This window comes from Dreissena polymorpha, chromosome 8 (genome assembly GCF_020536995.1).
Source record: "Dreissena polymorpha isolate Duluth1 chromosome 8, UMN_Dpol_1.0, whole genome shotgun sequence".
Taxonomy (NCBI): Eukaryota; Metazoa; Mollusca; class Bivalvia; order Myida; family Dreissenidae; genus Dreissena; species Dreissena polymorpha.
In genome coordinates this window covers 94101430-94121894 of record NC_068362.1, presented here as the reverse complement: position 1 = coordinate 94121894, position 20465 = coordinate 94101430, and the positions used below count along the sequence as shown (strand labels likewise).

The 20465-nt window shown below is 37.0% G+C and overlaps 2 protein-coding genes across 2 annotated transcripts in view; one reads left to right on the top strand and one right to left on the bottom strand.

Annotated features, from left to right (window-relative positions):
• The window catches only part of LOC127841230 (telomerase protein component 1-like), a 153018-nt gene extending 152160 nt beyond the window's left edge, over positions 1 to 858 (bottom strand). Inside the window, exon 1 of the mRNA XM_052369888.1 lies at positions 695 to 858. The gene's annotated coding sequence lies outside the window, so the exon portion shown is untranslated. The remainder of the gene's footprint in view (positions 1 to 694) is intronic.
• Positions 859 to 7228: 6370 nt separating this feature from the next.
• Positions 7229 to 20465, top strand: LOC127842163 (4-hydroxy-2-oxoglutarate aldolase, mitochondrial-like). The gene is given in 8 exon segments (XM_052371516.1): positions 7229 to 7689; positions 8252 to 8380; positions 9960 to 10015; positions 10017 to 10088; positions 11081 to 11215; positions 12652 to 12748; positions 14957 to 15090; positions 19426 to 20465. Coding segments are annotated over 8 exon segments (981 nt in total). The 5' UTR covers positions 7229 to 7481; the 3' UTR covers positions 19576 to 20465.

The window sequence follows — 20465 nt, the reverse complement described above, 5'->3', positions numbered from 1 at the left end:
ACGACATTGGATTTTGAGCGGAAATAAAACTTGGGAACAGTCTAAATTGGCCATGTACGTTTTAGAATATTTTATATACCTGGGGTACATTTAAGTAGTACCAGAGCCGACAATGACCAATAGACATTAAGTGTCCTCCCAGATTAGCCTGTGCAGTTTCCACCTAGTAATGGATTTTTGTTTAGAACAGACTCCCTTTTAAGAAAAAATGCCATCAAAGCAGAAAATTTCACCCTTATCAGCCTGTGTGCACTGCACAGGTTAACCTGGAATGACACTTTATGCACTAAGCCCAGTTTTCGCAGAATGAGGCTAAATGTATCAGCATGAAATGACTCTTGGTTGAATGTTAAATGATCAATAACTGCTGCATCATCCATGTGCAGTAAAATTACAAGTAATCATTTGCTTATAGTTGTATATATAATTTAAATAGTAATTGATAGAACACTTAATTAACAATTATACTTATTGTATCTACTTATTTATTATATAATAAACACACATATGGGATTTCAATTGCAGAGTGAGGTATCTCACTAAACATTATGACAACATACATTTCGATAACATTTCTATGTAAAAATAGATTAACAAACAGGTTAAATTAACCGGATAAAGGTAACACACTTAACAGTTAAATACACACTTCTCGAGTTCTTCACACAGCTTTAACAAATAAAGAATTACAAACCTGTTCACTTGTTTACACCTTAAATTTAAATTGTGTAACTTCGCACGTACGTTAAAACATATGCATTAAATCATTTAGAGAAAAAAAATGTCCGAACAGGTCAATGTTAATAATGAAAATTGTACATTTCACAACTGACAGTAAGATTTGTGTACATAGCGATTTCCAGTTTGGTTCCTGTCATCAAGATTATGGTACCCGGCGCAATGTATTTGCAATGTACTGCGAAATCGATCACTATTATCAATGTGCCTGTACCACGTAATTTTTCGGCTATGTGTGGGACAATCGGATGTCAACAAACCTTCGCTTCAGGTATCGTTTTTGATAATTTCTTCATTAATTCAAAACTATTAAAAAAAAAAACAAAGACGAGAGCCCGGTCATTGTCAAAATACACAACTGTGTTAAGTTTGCGCAAAATTAATTTAATATTTTTTTCCAAAAGTGCAACCGCGCTTTTGAAAAGACACGAATCGAAATGCTATGTGTGGTATATTTTTTATTCAATCAACAAAAACGTTCATTATAATATTGTCGAAGGTTTAAAAAATAGGGCGGATATTGTTATTCTTCTTACAATAAAGACGCTATCCGTGAACTAGGTGACCTGGAAATTTCCTTAGACCAGAAATATGTTAAATGAAGATATTCTGCAATATAATTATGGTATCTCAATAATAGATTCTTTATGTGTTTTCAACAATACAATGATAAATATTATTTTTTATTAAATTAACAATAATTATTCCGCCATATTGACTAATGTAGTAAGCATGAGCGCGATGATTCTCGATACTGTTAATAATCGAATCAAATAGCAATGCCCGACAAACCCCTAAAACAGTTTTTTTCGAAGAACGCGCCTATAAATAAGTATACTTCGCGTGTGGCCGGTTGACTCATATGTTTTTTTTCACTACCATTCTTCTTTTGGTTTTCCGTTTTGTATCTATAGGTTTATGACCAGCAATATGTAATAATGTAAAATAAGCCGCGAAAACTCCGCGTAACATCCCGTGCTGCGTGTGATGCAGCTAAGAACTGCACAGAAAAAGACGTTCGCTATCCTTGATCTCATTCATAAAACTATCAACACGGTATATCTTTTTTAAAGATATTTCTTGTTCAAATTGAACTCCTTTTTTCTATCTCGTTCCCACGACATACTAACTCGAGGGAACGAGTGGTCATTCTCGGTTCGGGTACTACTTACATGTACCCCGGGTACTCTTAAGTATACTTATATGTACCCCGGGTACGGTGAATATACTAACACGTACCCGGCCAGTTTATACTATCGAAACCTTTACTCAAAAAAGCATGTCGATGCAGGTCTTCTTCAAAGAGAATTTTGTTTTGTATTCCGTAGCGCGTTTTAGGACATCGGATTTTGGACGGGAATAAAACTCGGGTACAGTCTTAATTGGTCGATTACGTGTAAGTATATTTTCCGTACCCGGGATACATTTAAGTATACTTAAGAGTACCCGGTGTACATTAAAGTAGCACCCGAGCCGACCATGACCAATCGAGCTTTATTTACTTATGCACTCCTTTTTTTTCTCGTTGCACTTCTTGTTAATGTTATTGATATTATAGCTATATGTAGCTACATGTGACGGCTTTGGACCCCGTTGGAAATAAGTTTTGTACGATCTTTCGTCAAAACTTTACGGGTTATCCAGTGCACTTTTATATCTATATTTCATTATAATTTAATTTTGACAAATAAGTGTGATAAAGTGTAATAGAATATAAACCATATATATAAATATATATGTATATATGTGTGTATATATATATATATATATATATATATATATATATATATATATATATATATATATATATATATATATATATATATATATATATATCTATATATCTATATATATATATATATGTATTATTATCTATTATGGTGACTATCTGTGATATTTCTGAATTGTTAATAACTGTTCATATGGATTGTAGTATTTGTTATGTGCACAAAAAAAATTATTATTATTATTATTATAATGGCTGTTTTTGCGTGCGTTCAGTGTATTTATATTCATGTATCTTTTGGATAATTGTTTTATTCTGTACAGTAATGTATACAAATTTGTCATTTAAATATTGAAGTGAATGCAACTTGGGCGCAGGTTTCCATAGTTTTCCCAAATGAGGTCCAGAAGGTTTTATGTCTGGTTGTTCTGATTCGAGTCACGAGCCGCGCTGTGGGAAAACGCGGATTAATACATATGCTTAAATTGTCGTCCCAGATTAGCCTGTGCAGTCCGCACAGGCTTAAAAGGGACAATACTTTCCGCTTTAACTGGATTTTTGATAAGAAGAGAATTCCTTTAAAGGAAAAATACCATAAAAGCGGAAGTTGTCGTCCCCGATTGGCCTGTGCGGACTGCACAGTCTAGCATGGGACGATACTCCACGGCACGTTAAAGGCCTTAATAACCCAGAGTGCGGCTCATTTGCTCTTAATTAGTATATATGTTCAGAACCTTTTGTTTGTGATTAGTATATCAGATCTGCTTCTGCTGAAAAACGAGTAAAAAAGCGAACCGCCTTCTAAAGAGTGATATCGCTGTGTTTTTCTTATTGGCTAAATTTGTTTTTTAGCAATGGAGGAAAATATTTCTTTTTGGACGAACGCGTTGATTTAACAATGGTTTTACATCCCTAGCGATCGAGAAGTGTCGGGTTCGATCCCCACCCTTCTCCATAGGCCCCAAGTACTGGATCTAGGTCCAGGAAATGGGCTCGAGAGCGTTTCAAATAAGCCTTAGGCTTTCTATGCACTGGAGCTAAAACATATAGGTTTAGACTATCAATGGTTTTTAATATTTATTATTATTGCAAACTATGAACAAATACACGGTGGGCTCAGCTCTGAAGCACAGTCTGCACTTTCTTTAAATGTAATACTTTCCATCTTTTAAATAATACTTTTTAATAATGTAAAATAAGCCGCGAAAACTCCGCGTAACATCCCGTGCTGCGTGTGATGCAGCTAAGAACTGCACAGAAAAAGACGTTCGCTATCCTTGATCTCATTCATAAAACTATCAACACGGTATATCTTTTTTAAAGATATTTCTTGTTCAAATTGAACTCCTTTTTTCTATCTCGTTCCCACGACATACTAACTCGAGGGAACGAGTGGTCATTCTCGGTTCGGGTACTACTTACATGTACCCCGGGTACTCTTAAGTATACTTATATGTACCCCGGGTACGGTGAATATACTAACACGTACCCGGCCAGTTTATACTATCGAAACCTTTACTCAAAAAAGCATGTCGATGCAGGTCTTCTTCAAAGAGAATTTTGTTTTGTATTCCGTAGCGCGTTTTAGGACATCGGATTTTGGACGGGAATAAAACTCGGGTACAGTCTTAATTGGTCGATTACGTGTAAGTATATTTTCCGTACCCGGGATACATTTAAGTATACTTAAGAGTACCCGGTGTACATTAAAGTAGCACCCGAGCCGACCATGACCAATCGAGCTTTATTTACTTATGCACTCCTTTTTTTTCTCGTTGCACTTCTTGTTAATGTTATTGATATTATAGCTATATGTAGCTACATGTGACGGCTTTGGACCCCGTTGGAAATAAGTTTTGTACGATCTTTCGTCAAAACTTTACGGGTTATCCAGTGCACTTTTATATCTATATTTCATTATAATTTAATTTTGACAAATAAGTGTGATAAAGTGTAATAGAATATAAACCATATATATAAATATATATGTATATATGTGTGTATATATATATATATATATATATATATATATATATATATATATATATATATATATATATATATATATATATATATATATATATATATATATGTATTATTATCTATTATGGTGACTATCTGTGATATTTCTGAATTGTTAATAACTGTTCATATGGATTGTAGTATTTGTTATGTGCACAAAAAAAATTATTATTATTATTATTATTATTATAATGGCTGTTTTTGCGTGCGTTCAGTGTATTTATATTCATGTATCTTTTGGATAATTGTTTTATTCTGTACAGTAATGTATACAAATTTGTCATTTAAATATTGAAGTGAATGCAACTTGGGCGCAGGTTTCCATAGTTTTCCCAAATGAGGTCCAGAAGGTTTTATGTCTGGTTGTTCTGATTCGAGTCACGAGCCGCGCTGTGGGAAAACGCGGATTAATACATATGCTTAAATTGTCGTCCCAGATTAGCCTGTGCAGTCCGCACAGGCTTAAAAGGGACAATACTTTCCGCTTTAACTGGATTTTTGATAAGAAGAGAATTCCTTTAAAGGAAAAATACCATAAAAGCGGAAGTTGTCGTCCCCGATTGGCCTGTGCGGACTGCACAGTCTAGCATGGGACGATACTCCACGGCACGTTAAAGGCCTTAATAACCCAGAGTGCGGCTCATTTGCTCTTAATTAGTATATATGTTCAGAACCTTTTGTTTGTGATTAGTATATCAGATCTGCTTCTGCTGAAAAACGAGTAAAAAAGCGAACCGCCTTCTAAAGAGTGATATCGCTGTGTTTTTCTTATTGGCTAAATTTGTTTTTTAGCAATGGAGGAAAATATTTCTTTTTGGACGAACGCGTTGATTTAACAATGGTTTTACATCCCTAGCGATCGAGAAGTGTCGGGTTCGATCCCCACCCTTCTCCATAGGCCCCAAGTACTGGATCTAGGTCCAGGAAATGGGCTCGAGAGCGTTTCAAATAAGCCTTAGGCTTTCTATGCACTGGAGCTAAAACATATAGGTTTAGACTATCAATGGTTTTTAATATTTATTATTATTGCAAACTATGAACAAATACACGGTGGGCTCAGGCTCTGAAGCACAGTCTGCACTTTCTTTAAATGTAATACTTTCCATCTTACATGATATCAAGGTCAGTGAGCGATCAACCTGTCTGGAAATCGTCTCTGAAAGCCAGAATAGTCTACCGTCATTTGCCCGCTGGCTATTAATAATCCAATCTGACTTCAATTTTCCACCGGAAAGTATCGTTGTTAGACTTGCCATTTACAAAACGCAATAATGTATGAATGTGTGATTTGACTGTATGGAAAGAAAACTTCGTCTCAATATAATACTAAAATATCGTATATTTCAATCTTAATAACAAACTAATATAATATGGCATGTGGGGACAAATATAATTAATATGATTTGATGTTCATGCAGTATCATTTATATCTGCGTACACAAGTGTGCAGTTTGAATAAACATGTGCATAAAATGTAATGGATACGTGTTTGTCTTATTTACGATCTGCAAATACTTGCATGCATGAGTGTATAAAAGGGCTCAAGAAATGTTATATGTATTAATACAACGATTTATAAACTATATAAACATGACAAACAATAATGATGGCTTGGTGAATGAATGGATGGATGGATGAATGTATGGATGGATTTGTAGTTGGTCGTTTGGATGGATGGATGGATGGATGGATGGATGGATGGATGGATGGATGGATGGATGGATGGATGGATGAGTGGATGGATGGATGGACAAATGGATGAAAGAATGGATGGATGAGAGGTTGGACCGATTTATTATGGAGGACGACCATCTCTTTAATCACACCAGTCATAATAAAAACTGCATTCAATACTAAAATATAATTTAATGGATGTGTATATTGAATTGATAGACAGATGATAGCCCATAAAGTCGCAAGACTTATTCATATCACGGTCCTTGGGCGAAAATCAAAACATCGAGAAATAAAAAATATATAAAAGGTTCATCTACATAGCTCTCTGTGCACAAATTTAATATGACAAAGATATTTGTTGTCTATAGAGTTTCGGGCATATTGTTCCTTAATTTTTACCTTTATGATTTTGTTCAAAATGTGCTTCTGTCAGTGTCCAAACGAAAGATATATCAATATAATTTATTTATACATCTTGGAGTTCTCGGAACAAGACTACAAATTCATGTTTAATGAAAATTAACTACCAAGAGCTGTTCTAAGACAGCATCTCCGACTATTCTTTAGATTTAATAGTATTATGTACAATACTATTGTATTTATTCAATCGAGACATTTGTTAAAAATAAAGCACGGGCGTGACGCAAGCATATAAGAACCATTATCCCTTTAATGTCAGGGAACGGAACCCAAATTGAGTTCTTGGTTAACTGTGCTTAACGCATGCGCGTTAAGAGGCGTATGCCGTCTGCATAGGCTAATATTGGAGACACTTTCCGCTTTATGGTATTTTTCGTTTAAAGGACGTTTCTCTTCTCATTATCGAAACCCCAGTTGAAGCGGAAATTTCCGTCCTGATTAGACTGTGCACAGGCAAATATGGGATGACACTTTACGTTCATGTATTAAGCCCATTTTTCCCATAACGTGTCTTAATGTATTGTGTACCAGTACGAAAGTTTCTTGTAACGTGCTTTACTTTTGCGTTCTAACAAATAAAACGAGTTTTGTTGTTAAATGATTAACTGACCCAGTTAACGATCTATTTAACTTAGTTACAATTGCATGCATAAACACGTTCAGTCGTACCGTATACATGTGCGATACGGTGGTACACATGCGGTAAACATTCACACTAGTGTCGGCTGTTTACATTAAACGTATTGGCATAATAAACTACAATAGTTTCCGTGCTGTACACTGTTCGATATCAAGTGATTTTAAAGTGTATTTCTGTCAAATTCTGTGAAGACTAAGGACGTTTTGTAGTGTTACTAAATTTAGTTTTAGTGTGCAATAGGACGAGTGTTAAATATCCATGCATATATCAAGGTCAATATTTCGACAGTTGCTACATCCACAGGGACGCGGTACCCAATGGAGCTGTTTTTCCACAACGGTTAAAATGCAGCTGGATATTAGTGGAATTTATCCGCCTATCGCTACACCTTTTAATAGCGATGAAAGTATAGCGTACGATAAACTGCAAGAGAACATTGCGAAATGGAATAAAATACCACTGCGAGGTGCGTCAAAAGTAGTTTATACAATGTATACACTAACAATACTATTAATAAGCTGTTATATGTCTAATTGTGGCTTTATTATATTAATATGTCATGTTATGTTTAAATAGTGACATTAACAATAACAGGTCTAGTCAGTACTAGTCTATGAAACCTGTTCGCTGAAGATCTTAATTGAGTCTGATGTAGATTTAAGCCACTGTATGTCACATCAGTAATCGAACACATGGCTGCTATGCGAGCGAAGTATAGCGAAGTATAGTAATATATTTATGAACTTACTCTTACCATGCACAATACAAAAGTTATTTCCGAAAAACACATATGTCAGAATGTTAATTGCAAACCCTTTTGCCTTGCACCATCAGTTTAAAAAAAAACACAAACACCTTTCATTCAGTAGCTATAATCAATGCTTCCTTCTCTATGAACGTACCCGTTTCTTTAAAATAATTGTAGTTGATATTGTACGTGCGTATAAATAGTGTTTAAAAGTCTCAGCTTGGTTTGTTTCTTAATCTGTCTAATACCTGGCATAATTTAATTCGCTGCTGTTGCCTAGGTTACGTGGTTCAGGGGTCCAACGGCGAGTACGTCTATCTAAGAGATGAGGAACGCGTGGATCTCGTGCGGCATGTGGCGCGTGCGGCGGGACCGGACAAACTCGTGGTGGCAGGGGCTGGATGTGAATGTAGGAAAAGTGCAACTCGGAATTGATAATGTCTATGACCCCCCCCCCCCCAACCCCTTAGCATCTTATGATGCCGGAAGGCATAAAGTGGTGTATTTGTTCCCCCTTTCGCCGTCCCCGCAGTAAACTCAAAATGACGAGTTTCGTCTTCTTACCAAGCTTTTATATTTGCATAGACGTTGCATATGAACACCCACATCACATTTACCTCATTTTGACCTCGACATTGACCTGTTTTAGGAGTTATAATAACTCAGAAGGTACACATTCATGGTTTACCCACAACAACGTGTTTCGCTTAACATCAATGGCAGGCTACAAAGCTTTGATACTTGTACGAGTATTATCAAATTAATCGATGCTGACAAGGCTCCTTCTGAGGACATCAACGTTTATTGAACGGAGAATCTTATTAAATGTAGTTTATTATAATTGCTGTATTTCTGTCATTACCCGTGACACATGTGTAGGCATTTGTTTTCAAGATGATTTACATGTCATGCAGGGTTCGACACTAAGGCACGTCCGACAGACATTGTCTAGTAAGATCGGTGGTCGGGCTAGTAAAACTGCGGGCTAGCTTGTCCGACTGGTCATCCATAAATTAAAATAAATCTATACTGATTCATATAACTATAAATAACTGCTGTGAAAACCTTTACTTTTAATGTGTAAAATTACTCTTGTATCCGTTATTTACATTAAAACAAAACTAGTATATTTAAATAAACGCGGAGCATTCACATAATTAATCGCTATTTTAGACGCAAAGGAGAGCTTCCTGTAGAAATTGCTTGTTTCAATTGGTCAAGTTGTCATGAATATTAATGATTTTCTGCAGTGACGTAAAACTGTAGAGCATGATTTTACGACTTCTATCGAAAATCGGTATCGTCAATGTTAACATTTTGTGCGTAGCAGACAAGATAATGTAATTTAAAGAATGGCTGTGTTCAAGTTCGGATTTTTGTCTGACAAATCAGTTAAAAAAAAGAATCCGACGCTTAACTGACACGAAACGTAAATATGAAGAAACACGAAAACGTCAATTTTATCCTAAATGGAAAATCGAGTCAGTTCCAATGGCTTGAATTTGACGAAGAATAGCAAAAAAAGGATTATTTTATTGTTTTACTCTATGCATAAAAAATCTGGTGTTCACTGATTATTTACTGATAAATCCTGATTAAACAGTTACATGACACAATTGTGTTCATTTGCTATGTCATTTATGGTCTAGTAGACATCAGGTTCGGGCTAGTACATTTTAAGAGGAGCTGGTCCGACGGTCTTGCTGTAAAAAAAGCTAATGTCGAACCCTGCATGATGTACGAGTATAATCGTAATTGAAGTGAAAATACCAATGAATTAATTTATGTCGTAAGTATATGGTTTTATATACTACAAACACAAAAATAAATAAATATGTTTATGTATTCATAAATATAATATTCCTTGCTGCAAATATTTGATTGTCTTTTTTGTACATTTTGCACTTCTATTCGTCATCAATAAAGCGACGACTGCATGGACGTTGAACGAGCAATATCAGAGTTTGTCTACTCTCTGACTATTCTAGCTACGCGCGACACAGTGCGCATGTGCAAGCGGATGTCGGAGGCGGGGGCCCGGGCATGTCCTGGTTGTGACCCCCTGCTTCTATAAGGGGCTCATGTCCAACGAGGCGCTCTATCAACACTTCACAAAGGTAGCAATAGTGGTCTCTCGCATCAAACGTTAATAACATCGATTTGCTTTGAACCGGATATTGTAAGACCACAGGGGCGCCTATAAAACAAAGGCGTCTTTTGCATAATGTAATAACCCTGTAGCCCTATAAGCACATGCTCATTGGGGCGGTGGAGTGGTAACCACCTAAGTTTTTTCCATTTACTAAATGTATTTTTGAACAACGTTGTAAATTTGCAACTCAAAGTTAATTTAAGGAAACGCATACATATACAAGTATTTTAATTCGTTAAAATATGTAAATGTTTGCGTGGGCACATTAATCAATATGATTACAAGTACATTTTTCAACAGGATCGCAAGCACATGTATTAACAGGATCGAAAGCACATTTATCAATAGGATCGTAAGTACATTTATCAATAGGATCGCAAGCACATTTATCAATAGGATCGCAAGTACATTTATCAACAGGACTGCAAGCACATTTATCAACAGGATCGCAAGCACATTTATCAACAGGATCGCAAGCACATTTATCAATAGGATCGCAAGCACATTTATCAATAGAATCGCATGTACATTTATCAACAGGACCGCAAGCACATTTATCAACATGATCGCAAGCACATTTATCAACAGGATCGCAAGCACATTTATCAAGAGGATCGCAAGGACATTTATCAAGAGGATCGCAAGGACATTTATCAATAGGATCGCTAGTTCATTTATCAATAGGATCACAAGTACATTTATCAACAGGATCGCTAACTTATTTATCAATAGGATAGCAGCCCAGTTATCAATAGCATCGCAAGAACACTTAATGTCAATATGGACCATCTAAAACTAAACTAAACATAGAACAGCGCGTGTTTGTGTCTGAAAGCTTTGAAAAAAACAACATGAATTTTCTGTCTTTCGTTCTTTCGGCAGACAATGTTGTTTTTCTACGTTGAAAACTATGATAATAAATGAACAATTTTTATGTCTGTATACTGGTAACTGCAGGTGGCCGACGCGAGTCCCGTACCTGTGATTATATACAGCGTCCCCGGGAACACGGGCATCGACATGGCACCGGAAGTTATCATCCGGCTGTCCTCGCATCCAAACATCGCCGGGGTCAAGGACAGCGGTGGTGACGTAGGCAGCCTTGAGCCGTAACCACCAACCTGGTCGCAGATTAAACTAATAAAGATACATAGTTTGAAATGTATTTATATATTCTCTTATAGCAGTCTTTGTAATTTCAATAACAAATGTTTTTACTAAAAATCGTTATTTAATGCAATTTGTCAAATACAAATTTAAATGTCTAATTATTATGTTGTCAAATCTGGTGAACAGTTAAAATTCTCTTTATTTGTGGGTGTGATGTCTTCGATTTGGTTGGTGATTTCGCCCCCTTTAGTTATTCATCTTAGTGCAATCTTATGTTTTTATGACAGACCATTCTGTTTATTTTGTATCTGATGCATTTATGTTGAAACTAATTAATTTATTAATAATGGTCGATTAATAATTGTTTATTGGTAAATTATCGTTTGGATTTCGTGTTTCTTCCACTGAAGCCGCGTGCTTAGACCGAGTTGTTTATTAGCCACGAATTAGAACGAGGACTGAAATGCGTCTTAAGAACTGGGTCTCATGTCAGGTATTGCCAGTGTAGCGCAGTCTTCTCGTGAGCTACCCTGTCGGCTATAAAGTCACATAAGGTTTCGTGGTCTCATTTTCGGTCTGCGCAGCTTCTGTGACCAGACTGCGAATGCACAGGCTGGTCTTGAGCTACGCTGGTCACATATGATATAAAACCTAATTTCACATGACGCGGGTCAAATAACAAAAAAAAAAAAAGTTTGTTATTTGTGCTAGTTTATAATTAGGCGAATGGTCTACTAGTCTTGAAAGGTATGTCCATATCAAACTGATTCTCTCGCATGTGCATATGACTAGAAATGCATAGACAGAGGTTTCATATTCAACAATTACAAAAACGAAGTCACACTTAAATTTTATATTCTGTTGTACGTGACGTGTCTTTAAATCTTTAACATTTGTTTATTTAGCTTATTTCGGATCTTATTATTGAGATAACCATGCTTTATTGCCTTCAATTGTTGATGGCGCATTCAAAACTGAATTTGGGCATATAAATACTTAAATTTGTCATAAGTGCATCCGTAATTGTTTCTTTTGATACCGTTGTGCACGATAATGATGAATTGCTGGTGATGGGGACTCTACCTTAAAATGATCCACTCACAGGTCACTGTAAACTAGCCTCGTTCTGTGAATAATGAGATTAATACATGTTCCTATAAAGTCGTCCCAAATTAACCTGTGCCGTCTGAACATACTACAAGTAATCAGGAACGTAACTTTGCGCGTTTATTGAATTGTTCGTTTAATGGAAGTCTCCCCTAAATAAAAATGCACGTTTTCGCGGAAAGTGTCGTACCTGATTGGCATGTGCTCAGGATGAACTGTGACGACATCTAACGCACATGCATTAAGTCAGGTTCTTCCTGAACGAGACTCATACGATCTTACTTTGCTATTCATTCCCGTGGTATTTCCAGATCTCCAAGATCGGCTACATCGTCCATAAGACTGCGGGTAACGACTTCCAGGTGCTTGCAGGATCCGCCAGCTTTCTGCTTCCGGCCTATGTCGTCGGTGAGTTGAAAACTGGGCTTCATACATGTGCATAAAGTGTCATCCCAAATTAGCATGTGCAGTCCGCACAGGCTAATACGGGACGATAATTTCCGCTTAAGCTCATTTTTTATTAGAAGGGAATTCCGAAATGCATGAAAATAATCATAAAAGCGGGTAGAGTCGTCCCTTATAATCTAGGACGACACTGTACGCTCATAAATAAGCCAACTTTTCTCAGAACGAGGCTATGTCAATGGTTCTTTACATTTCCAAAATTTTAGTGTGGGAAAATTGCGGTCATTTTTTTCGGCATAGCTGTATATAAGCCAGCTTTTCACCTTACCTGACCTTTGTAAGTGTCCAATAAAATTCAAATAAAATTTCCCGCGGCTAGGTACGAATGAATACACTTCATTTATTCCATTGGCTGATTTGAGTATACCACCAGAACATTGGAAACATATCCGCGTCTTTGTACCACTGTTTTACTGCATGAAACAATTTTATCTCTAATGAAAAGTCTTAATAGATAGAACAGTTTTACACTCAACTCTCGACATCAATACAGCACCTTTTATTTTCAGAGGATTGGCAGCGCAAAAGAGTTATAGGCTATGTTCTCATATTTATTTCTTACTTCCATATTTCTGTCAACATGTTACATGTAAAAGTATAGAGAGCAGTGGAAGCGTGGCCTCGAGGTATAGGTCAATTCGCGGTCAGTGTGTGTGAATGTCAGAGTTTATTTACAGGTCATCGTTCGCGGCCAGTAAAATAATCGTTATATAATATAGACGCTATCCGTGAACTAGGTGACCTGGAATTTTCTTTAGACCAGAAATATGTTAAATGAAGATATTTAGCGATACAATTATGGTATGTCAATAATAGATTCTTAATGTGTTGTCAACAATACAATGATAAATATTATTTTTTATTAATTTAACCAGAATTATTCCACCATATTGACTAATGTATTAAGCATGAGCGCGATGATTCGAGCAATGCCCTACAAACCACTAAAAAAGGTTTGTTAAAAGAACGCGCTTATAAATATTTAAAATATGTACGGATACTTCGCGTGTGGCCGGTTGATTCATATGTTTTAATTTCACTTCCATTCTTCTTATGGTTTTCTGTTTTGTATCTATAGGTTTATGACCAGCAATATGTAATAATGTAAAATAAGCTGCGAAAACTCCGCGCAACATCCCGTACTGTTTGTGATGCAGCTAAGAACTGCACAGAAAAAGACGTTCGCTATCCTTGATCTAATTCACTGAACTATCAACGCCGTATATCTTTTTAAAAGATATTTCTTGTTAATGATGACAAAATAGTTACTTACTGTACGTCGTATGTAGAAAATGGGATGATATTACGTGTTATATATTATTGAAACTGCATAACATAATAGCGAATTACATTCATGTGTGTTTTTTTATTTGAGCTTTCTGTTATTTGAAAATGTGTATTTACAAGTTTGCGGAATACCATCGCTTTGTCGTAAAGTAATTCCTTGAAAGACATAACGGTCTGGCTTCTTAGAATTACTATATACATGTGTAGGCAAATAGAGCATATGGCGATGGATTTTAACTGACTAGTACACAAAGTGCGCATGGTGAGCTTTTGTGGTCACAATATATCTGATGTCCATCGTTGTGCTTAGTTTTTCGTGCGTCGTCAATGTTAAGCTCGTTACCACTCTAAGAGGCTACCATCCAATCTTGATGAAACTTGTGAGAGTGTTTATCTTGAAAAAGCTAGATCGAGTTTGTATTTGCGTCATGTGCGTCCACAAAATAGGTAACCAGGTCAAATCTTAAAAATACACGTCAATCTGCAAAAGGCCGAGTCCATTTTCAATAATGCTTGTTAACAAGCTGAATCGTGCACACGATTAGCATTTGGCCGTTCGTGTGGCCACGTGGTTAAATGTTTGGTAAATTATTTAACTGTTGTTTTGGACTAGTTTGACATTTAAGTTACCTTTACCCTTGAGATAGGAAGGCAGGTGTTATACGCCATACTTCGTCTCATTATGGTGAACATTTGTTACCAGTTATTTTTAAAGTCATGGCCCTCTTGTTTATTTACACAGGCGCGATGGGCAGAGTTATGCCGTCTTGTTTATGTGCACTGGTGCGTGGGCAGAATTATGGCCCTCTTGTTTATGTGCACATGTGCGGTGACCTTGTTATGCCCTCTTGTTTATGTGCACAGGTGCGGTCGGCGGAGTTATGGCGCTTGCTAACCTGCTGGGCGGCCCGTGCTGCGAGCTTGAGCGGCTGTACAAGGAGGGTCGGATGGAGCAGGCGATGCGGCTTCAGCACCGCCTCATTGGCCCCAACACAGCGGTAAGGGCGCTTGGCTGGGACTGGCTACTTTCAGCCTTGTTCTTTGACAGCTGTGTTTATCGCACATACCCGTAGCCAGGGGGGGGGGGGGTGCGTTGGGTGCGTTCGCACTCAATGTTTTTGGACGAGTAAAAAATTGTACTACAAGTTGCACCCAACTTAATTGGACGCAAAAACGGTTATCTCTTTTCAAGGAACCCAATGAGTCTTCGTATTTAAGCGTTAAAATAATAATATAGACATGTCACCATATAATTAATTTCGCGAATAAGTCATTTCCGAGATGATGCGTGATTTTTAGTTACAAGTTTAACCGAAGAATTGTTGAAATCATTAGAAGTTGTGACAACAAAATTTTAGAAGATGTAAGAAGCCGGTCCCGGCAAAATGGAATTGGAATCTTTGTTACAAATAGATATTTGTTTTTTGTATAATGCAAAATTATTAACCTGGCACTGTAATCCGTATAAAATCGATACTTATTTTTCGATATTTGATACTAAATGATTGTTTTGTAACTTTTGTCATCGTTATTAATGTCTTTTAAAGCTATAACTGTAATAGATGTCGTAGCAAATTGTTGAAGCCTATATATTGTGGGTTGAAATCCCAGTCCAATAACCTTTTTCGACAATTATCTAAATGGCTGGAAAAACAATTTGATTAACTTGAAGAAATAAATAATCTTAAGAATAGAAAATGCATTTTAGATGAGTATTAACGGAGTGTTATGTAAGCTTCCGAAAATGACTGAAATCAATGGACACCCTTCGACTATTGCCGAAGACTAATGAGTCACTGGTTAATAACTTTGCATTATACCACGATTTGTAACAATAACACATTGTGCACAGCATTTTCAACAGACTGCGTTGTCTTTTTGTTATATCCCCGTACAACCATTTTCGGATCCCGTAAAGGGTTATCCAGCAAAAAATATCAGCTATGCTCAAGTCATGATATTTTTTTTGTTGAATGACAAGAAAACAAATCATTGTTACAAAGCAATGTAGCTGTTTTTGTAGTTAACCAACACTAAATGGCATCTGTTCTGCTCCACTTTCCACAATGTTTAATTATGTCAAACTTGACACTAGGAATGCAATACTCTTAAACAGTTGTTATACTGAAATTAAATAGAGGATATTTATTGGATTCTGTGGATTATCGATTTTAATTTACGAGTGATCATAGAAAATATATTTTTCTATGATCACGAGTGAATTAAAATCAATATTCCACCGAATGGTGGGAGCAGTGGTCTAATGGTTGGACGCTGGCTTAGGGATCGAGTTCGAATCCCGGGCTGACCACTGAAATTTTCATTGAGCAAGGAATTTATCCCACATCGGCTCCTCTCCACCCAGGTGTATAAATGGGTACATGTGATGGAAATAAGCCAATGTGCCGTGGCTGCATACTGAGTCAAGATGTTAACGGACGCGTATGACCCAGAGATCATGTAAATGTGGTATAAAAATATGTATTTGAAATTCGTTTAGGAAAAGATAACTTACTTGTTAAAAATAGTTTTAAAAAAATAAGTAACCAATTATACCATTTTGATTTCTTTTTAGCTCACCTGAGCACATCGTGCACATGGTGAGCTTTTGTGATCGCCTTTTGTCCGTCGTCCGATGTCCGTCGTCCGTTGTGCGATGTCAACATTTGCCTTGTTCACTCTCTAGAGGCCACATTTATTGTCCAATCTTCATGAAATTTGGTCAGAATATTGGTCTCAATGATATCTTGGATGAGTCCGAAAATAGTTACGTTTGCTTGAAAAAACATGGCTGCCAAGGAGCGGGGCATTTTTCCTTATATGGCTATAGCAAAATCTTGTTAACACTCTAGAGGCCACATTTATTGTCCAATCTTCATGAAACTTTGTCAGAAGATTCACTCCAAGAATATCTTGGACGAGTTCAAAAATGATGCTGGTTGGTTGAAAAACATGGCTGCCAGGGGGCGGGAATTTTTCCTTATATGGCTATAGTAAAACCTTGTTAACACACATTTATTTTCCGATCTTCATGAAACTTGGTCAGAAGATTTGTCCTAATGCTATCTTGGGTGAGTTCGAAAATGGTTTCGCTTGCTTAAAAAACATGGCCACCAGGGGGGCGGGGCATTTTTCCTAATATGGCTATATATCATGCTTTAGTAAAACCTTGTTAACACTCTAGAGGCCACATTTATTGTCCGATCATCATGAAACTTGGTCAGATGATTTGTCCCAATGATATCTTGGGTGAGTTAGAAAATGGTTCCGGTTGGTGGAAAAACATGGCTGCCAATGGGCGTGGCATTTTTCCTTATATAGCTATAGTTAAACCTTGTTAACACTCTAGAAGCCATATTTATTGTACGATCATCATGAAACTTTGTCAGAAGATTTGTCTCAATCATATTTTGGACAAGTTCGAAAGTGGTTCTAGTTGCTTGAAAAACATGGCCACCAGTGGGCGGGGCATTTTTCCTTATATGGACTTATGAATCTTCATGAAACTTTGTCAGTACATTTGTTTAAATACATCTTGGATGTGTATGACAATGGTTCTGGTCTGTTGAAAAACGTGGCTGCCCGGGTGTTCAATAGTCATGAAAGTTGGTAAGAACATATTGTTCTAATGACATCTTGGGCTGCACAGAACAGGTCAGTTCCTTTGAATGTCAGGTGAGCGACTTTGGGCCTTTCAGGCCCTCTTGTTTAGTATTGATGCACATTAGAAAATATCCAGTTTTGTTAATCAGTGTTTGTTGTACAATACACTATAAGCACGTTTAGAGTATGATTAGTGTTTGTTGTACAATAGACTATTAACACGTTTAGAGCAATGCTTGGCCTCTGGTATTATCCATAGAAGCAGACAAACAATTGTTTTGAAAGTCAAATATTTCCATTTAACCTGCTCGATTTATGAATGGTAGAATGTTGGAATGGTAAAACACACCAATTTTATCAAGATTCCAAGAAATAATGATATTTTATACCGTTCTTATTGTTGATTTAACATTCTATAAAATTTTTGTTGCACATGTAAACAAAGTGTGTGCGCGCATACTAGTGTCGGGTTAAACACCGTATAAAATGATGTATTTCCATGACTGATCGAAAAAGGTTGTTATTGAAAAACGTGGTGGGGAATACTTGTATGTTAGATCATATTCATGTCGACCAGTCACTGAGTATGGTCAATGAAAGTGAAATTTCATATACAAATGCTCTATAACTTTAGTCTCTAAATACAGTTAAAAAGTGACCAGAATGCAGGAGTTTACGTTTCATTTTCAAAATTGTCTAGGGGGAAGGACCTCCTAAGCCCCGATTGCAGGATGAACACCCCCCCTCCCCCGCACATACCCCCTTCGCCACTTCGTTGCTCAATAACAATCATCGATGGCAAAAATTCGCACCCCCCCCTTTTCAAAACCCTGGCTATGGGCCTTTCGCATGTGCGTAATCTTTCATCCCAGACTAGCTTGTGCAGTCCGCACATGCCAATCTGGGACGACACTTTCTGTCTCAATGGATTTACGTTCACAGGAGACTTCCTATAAAACGAAATTCAATAAAAGCGGAAAGTGTCGTAATGATTACACAGAATAATCTGGGATGAGACTTTACGCACATGCATTAAGCCCAGTTTTCTTAGAACGCGGCTGTTTAATACCCGCGCAGGGATGGAGTATTCATATAATAGAAATAACTCTGCCAGTCTGTCTGTCCGTTGTCCAACACAATCAACAATTCTAATTTCTTATTGTTTTCTTTAAACTTGAAATATGTCATCACCATGATGGACCCTTTTTCAACGCCAATGGTCCTCACATTACTGAGATGTTTGCCCTTGAACAACGCTGATCAAGCGGTGCTGATGTGGAGGTAGAAGTCACGTCGTTTTATGGAGTGATGGCCTTTGTTGGCGACTAAACTTTCTCAAAATATTTCGAAATAATATGAGCAGCGCTCTGGGGAAAACAGAATGCATAGGTGAAGAGTGTCCTCGCAGATTAGCCTGTGAAGTCCGCACATGCTAATCTGGGATTATACTTATCGCATTAACTGTTATTTTTGCTAAGGAGATACGTTCGTTAAACGAAATATACCATATAAGTAGAAAGTGCCGTTTCTGATCAGCTTGTGCGAAAGCTAATCTTGTTTGACACTTTGCGCACACGCATTAAGCACCGTTTTCCCTTGGCAAGGTTTTTTATTACTTTTATAGATAATATTACTTTCAGGTACTACATGTTTCTCAGTGCCGAGCAAGCATCACTGTAAGGTAGATGTAAGGTTTACTTAACCGTTTAACGATGTTAATCCATTTTCAGGTGACAAAGAAGTTTGGTGTTCCGGGCTTAAAGGCCGCTATGGAGATGTTAGGTCTGTATGGCGGGCCGGTTCGGTCTCCTATATTACCGATGTCCCAGTCTAACCGGGACATTCTGGCGGGAATACTCAAGGAGGAGGGGTTTGTGTGAGTACGCAGCGTCATGGACATGCGACAGGATCATTAATTGATAAAGGGTGTGGGTCGGGTATCTTTGAGATAATGATTGAAGTATTTCTGACGATTAAACGTCTATAAGCAGAATGTTATCACTGATTTAAAGTACTTTTGTAACTGTATGATTTCAGTCATGTTGACAAATATTTGCAATGCAGTATTTGATGTTGAATGAAGATTTGAAATCAAACTAAAATGTGTTGGTTTATACCATTTGAAATGATGATCCTATTAAACCATTAACTGGCAGGTTGTCTATGTCTATCGATGTTGCAATGGTTCAGACAAAGACGGCAACATGTCCAAGTTGTTATAATTCATTAAATGTCTAAATGTTGAATGAAATACGACAGACACGGCGCAACCTTGCAGATCAATTGGATGTATGGACTAGAAGGACGTGGTTTTTGGAACAAAAAATGGAATCGTACCAGTTTATAAAGTAATTGTAACTTTAATCTGGTGTGTAGAACAGCATGATGTTGATATAAATACATATATTGATACAATGAAGGATTACTCGAACTCAGTGAAGGCAACATTATGTTTTGTGTAAACATTCATATATGATCACACATTGCCTGCACATATACACTGCGGTAGTGCTTGTGATTGAAATTCTGTTTCTCGTGTTCATAAGGAGCAATCATTCAAACATGGGTTCGAATATTGCCGCATTGATTGATGGCAACCCAGCGATGTTAAAGAAATGTCATCTCATTATTGATTTATGAGTGTCCGTCGTCAAGGTTGAATTATTCGGTCTTTCAAGTAATACTGTTCGTCAGTTACTCTGGCCAAGACCCGTGACACTGTGGCCCAAACGTATCTCCTGGTAATTGCAAGAATAAACGGAAGCAAACA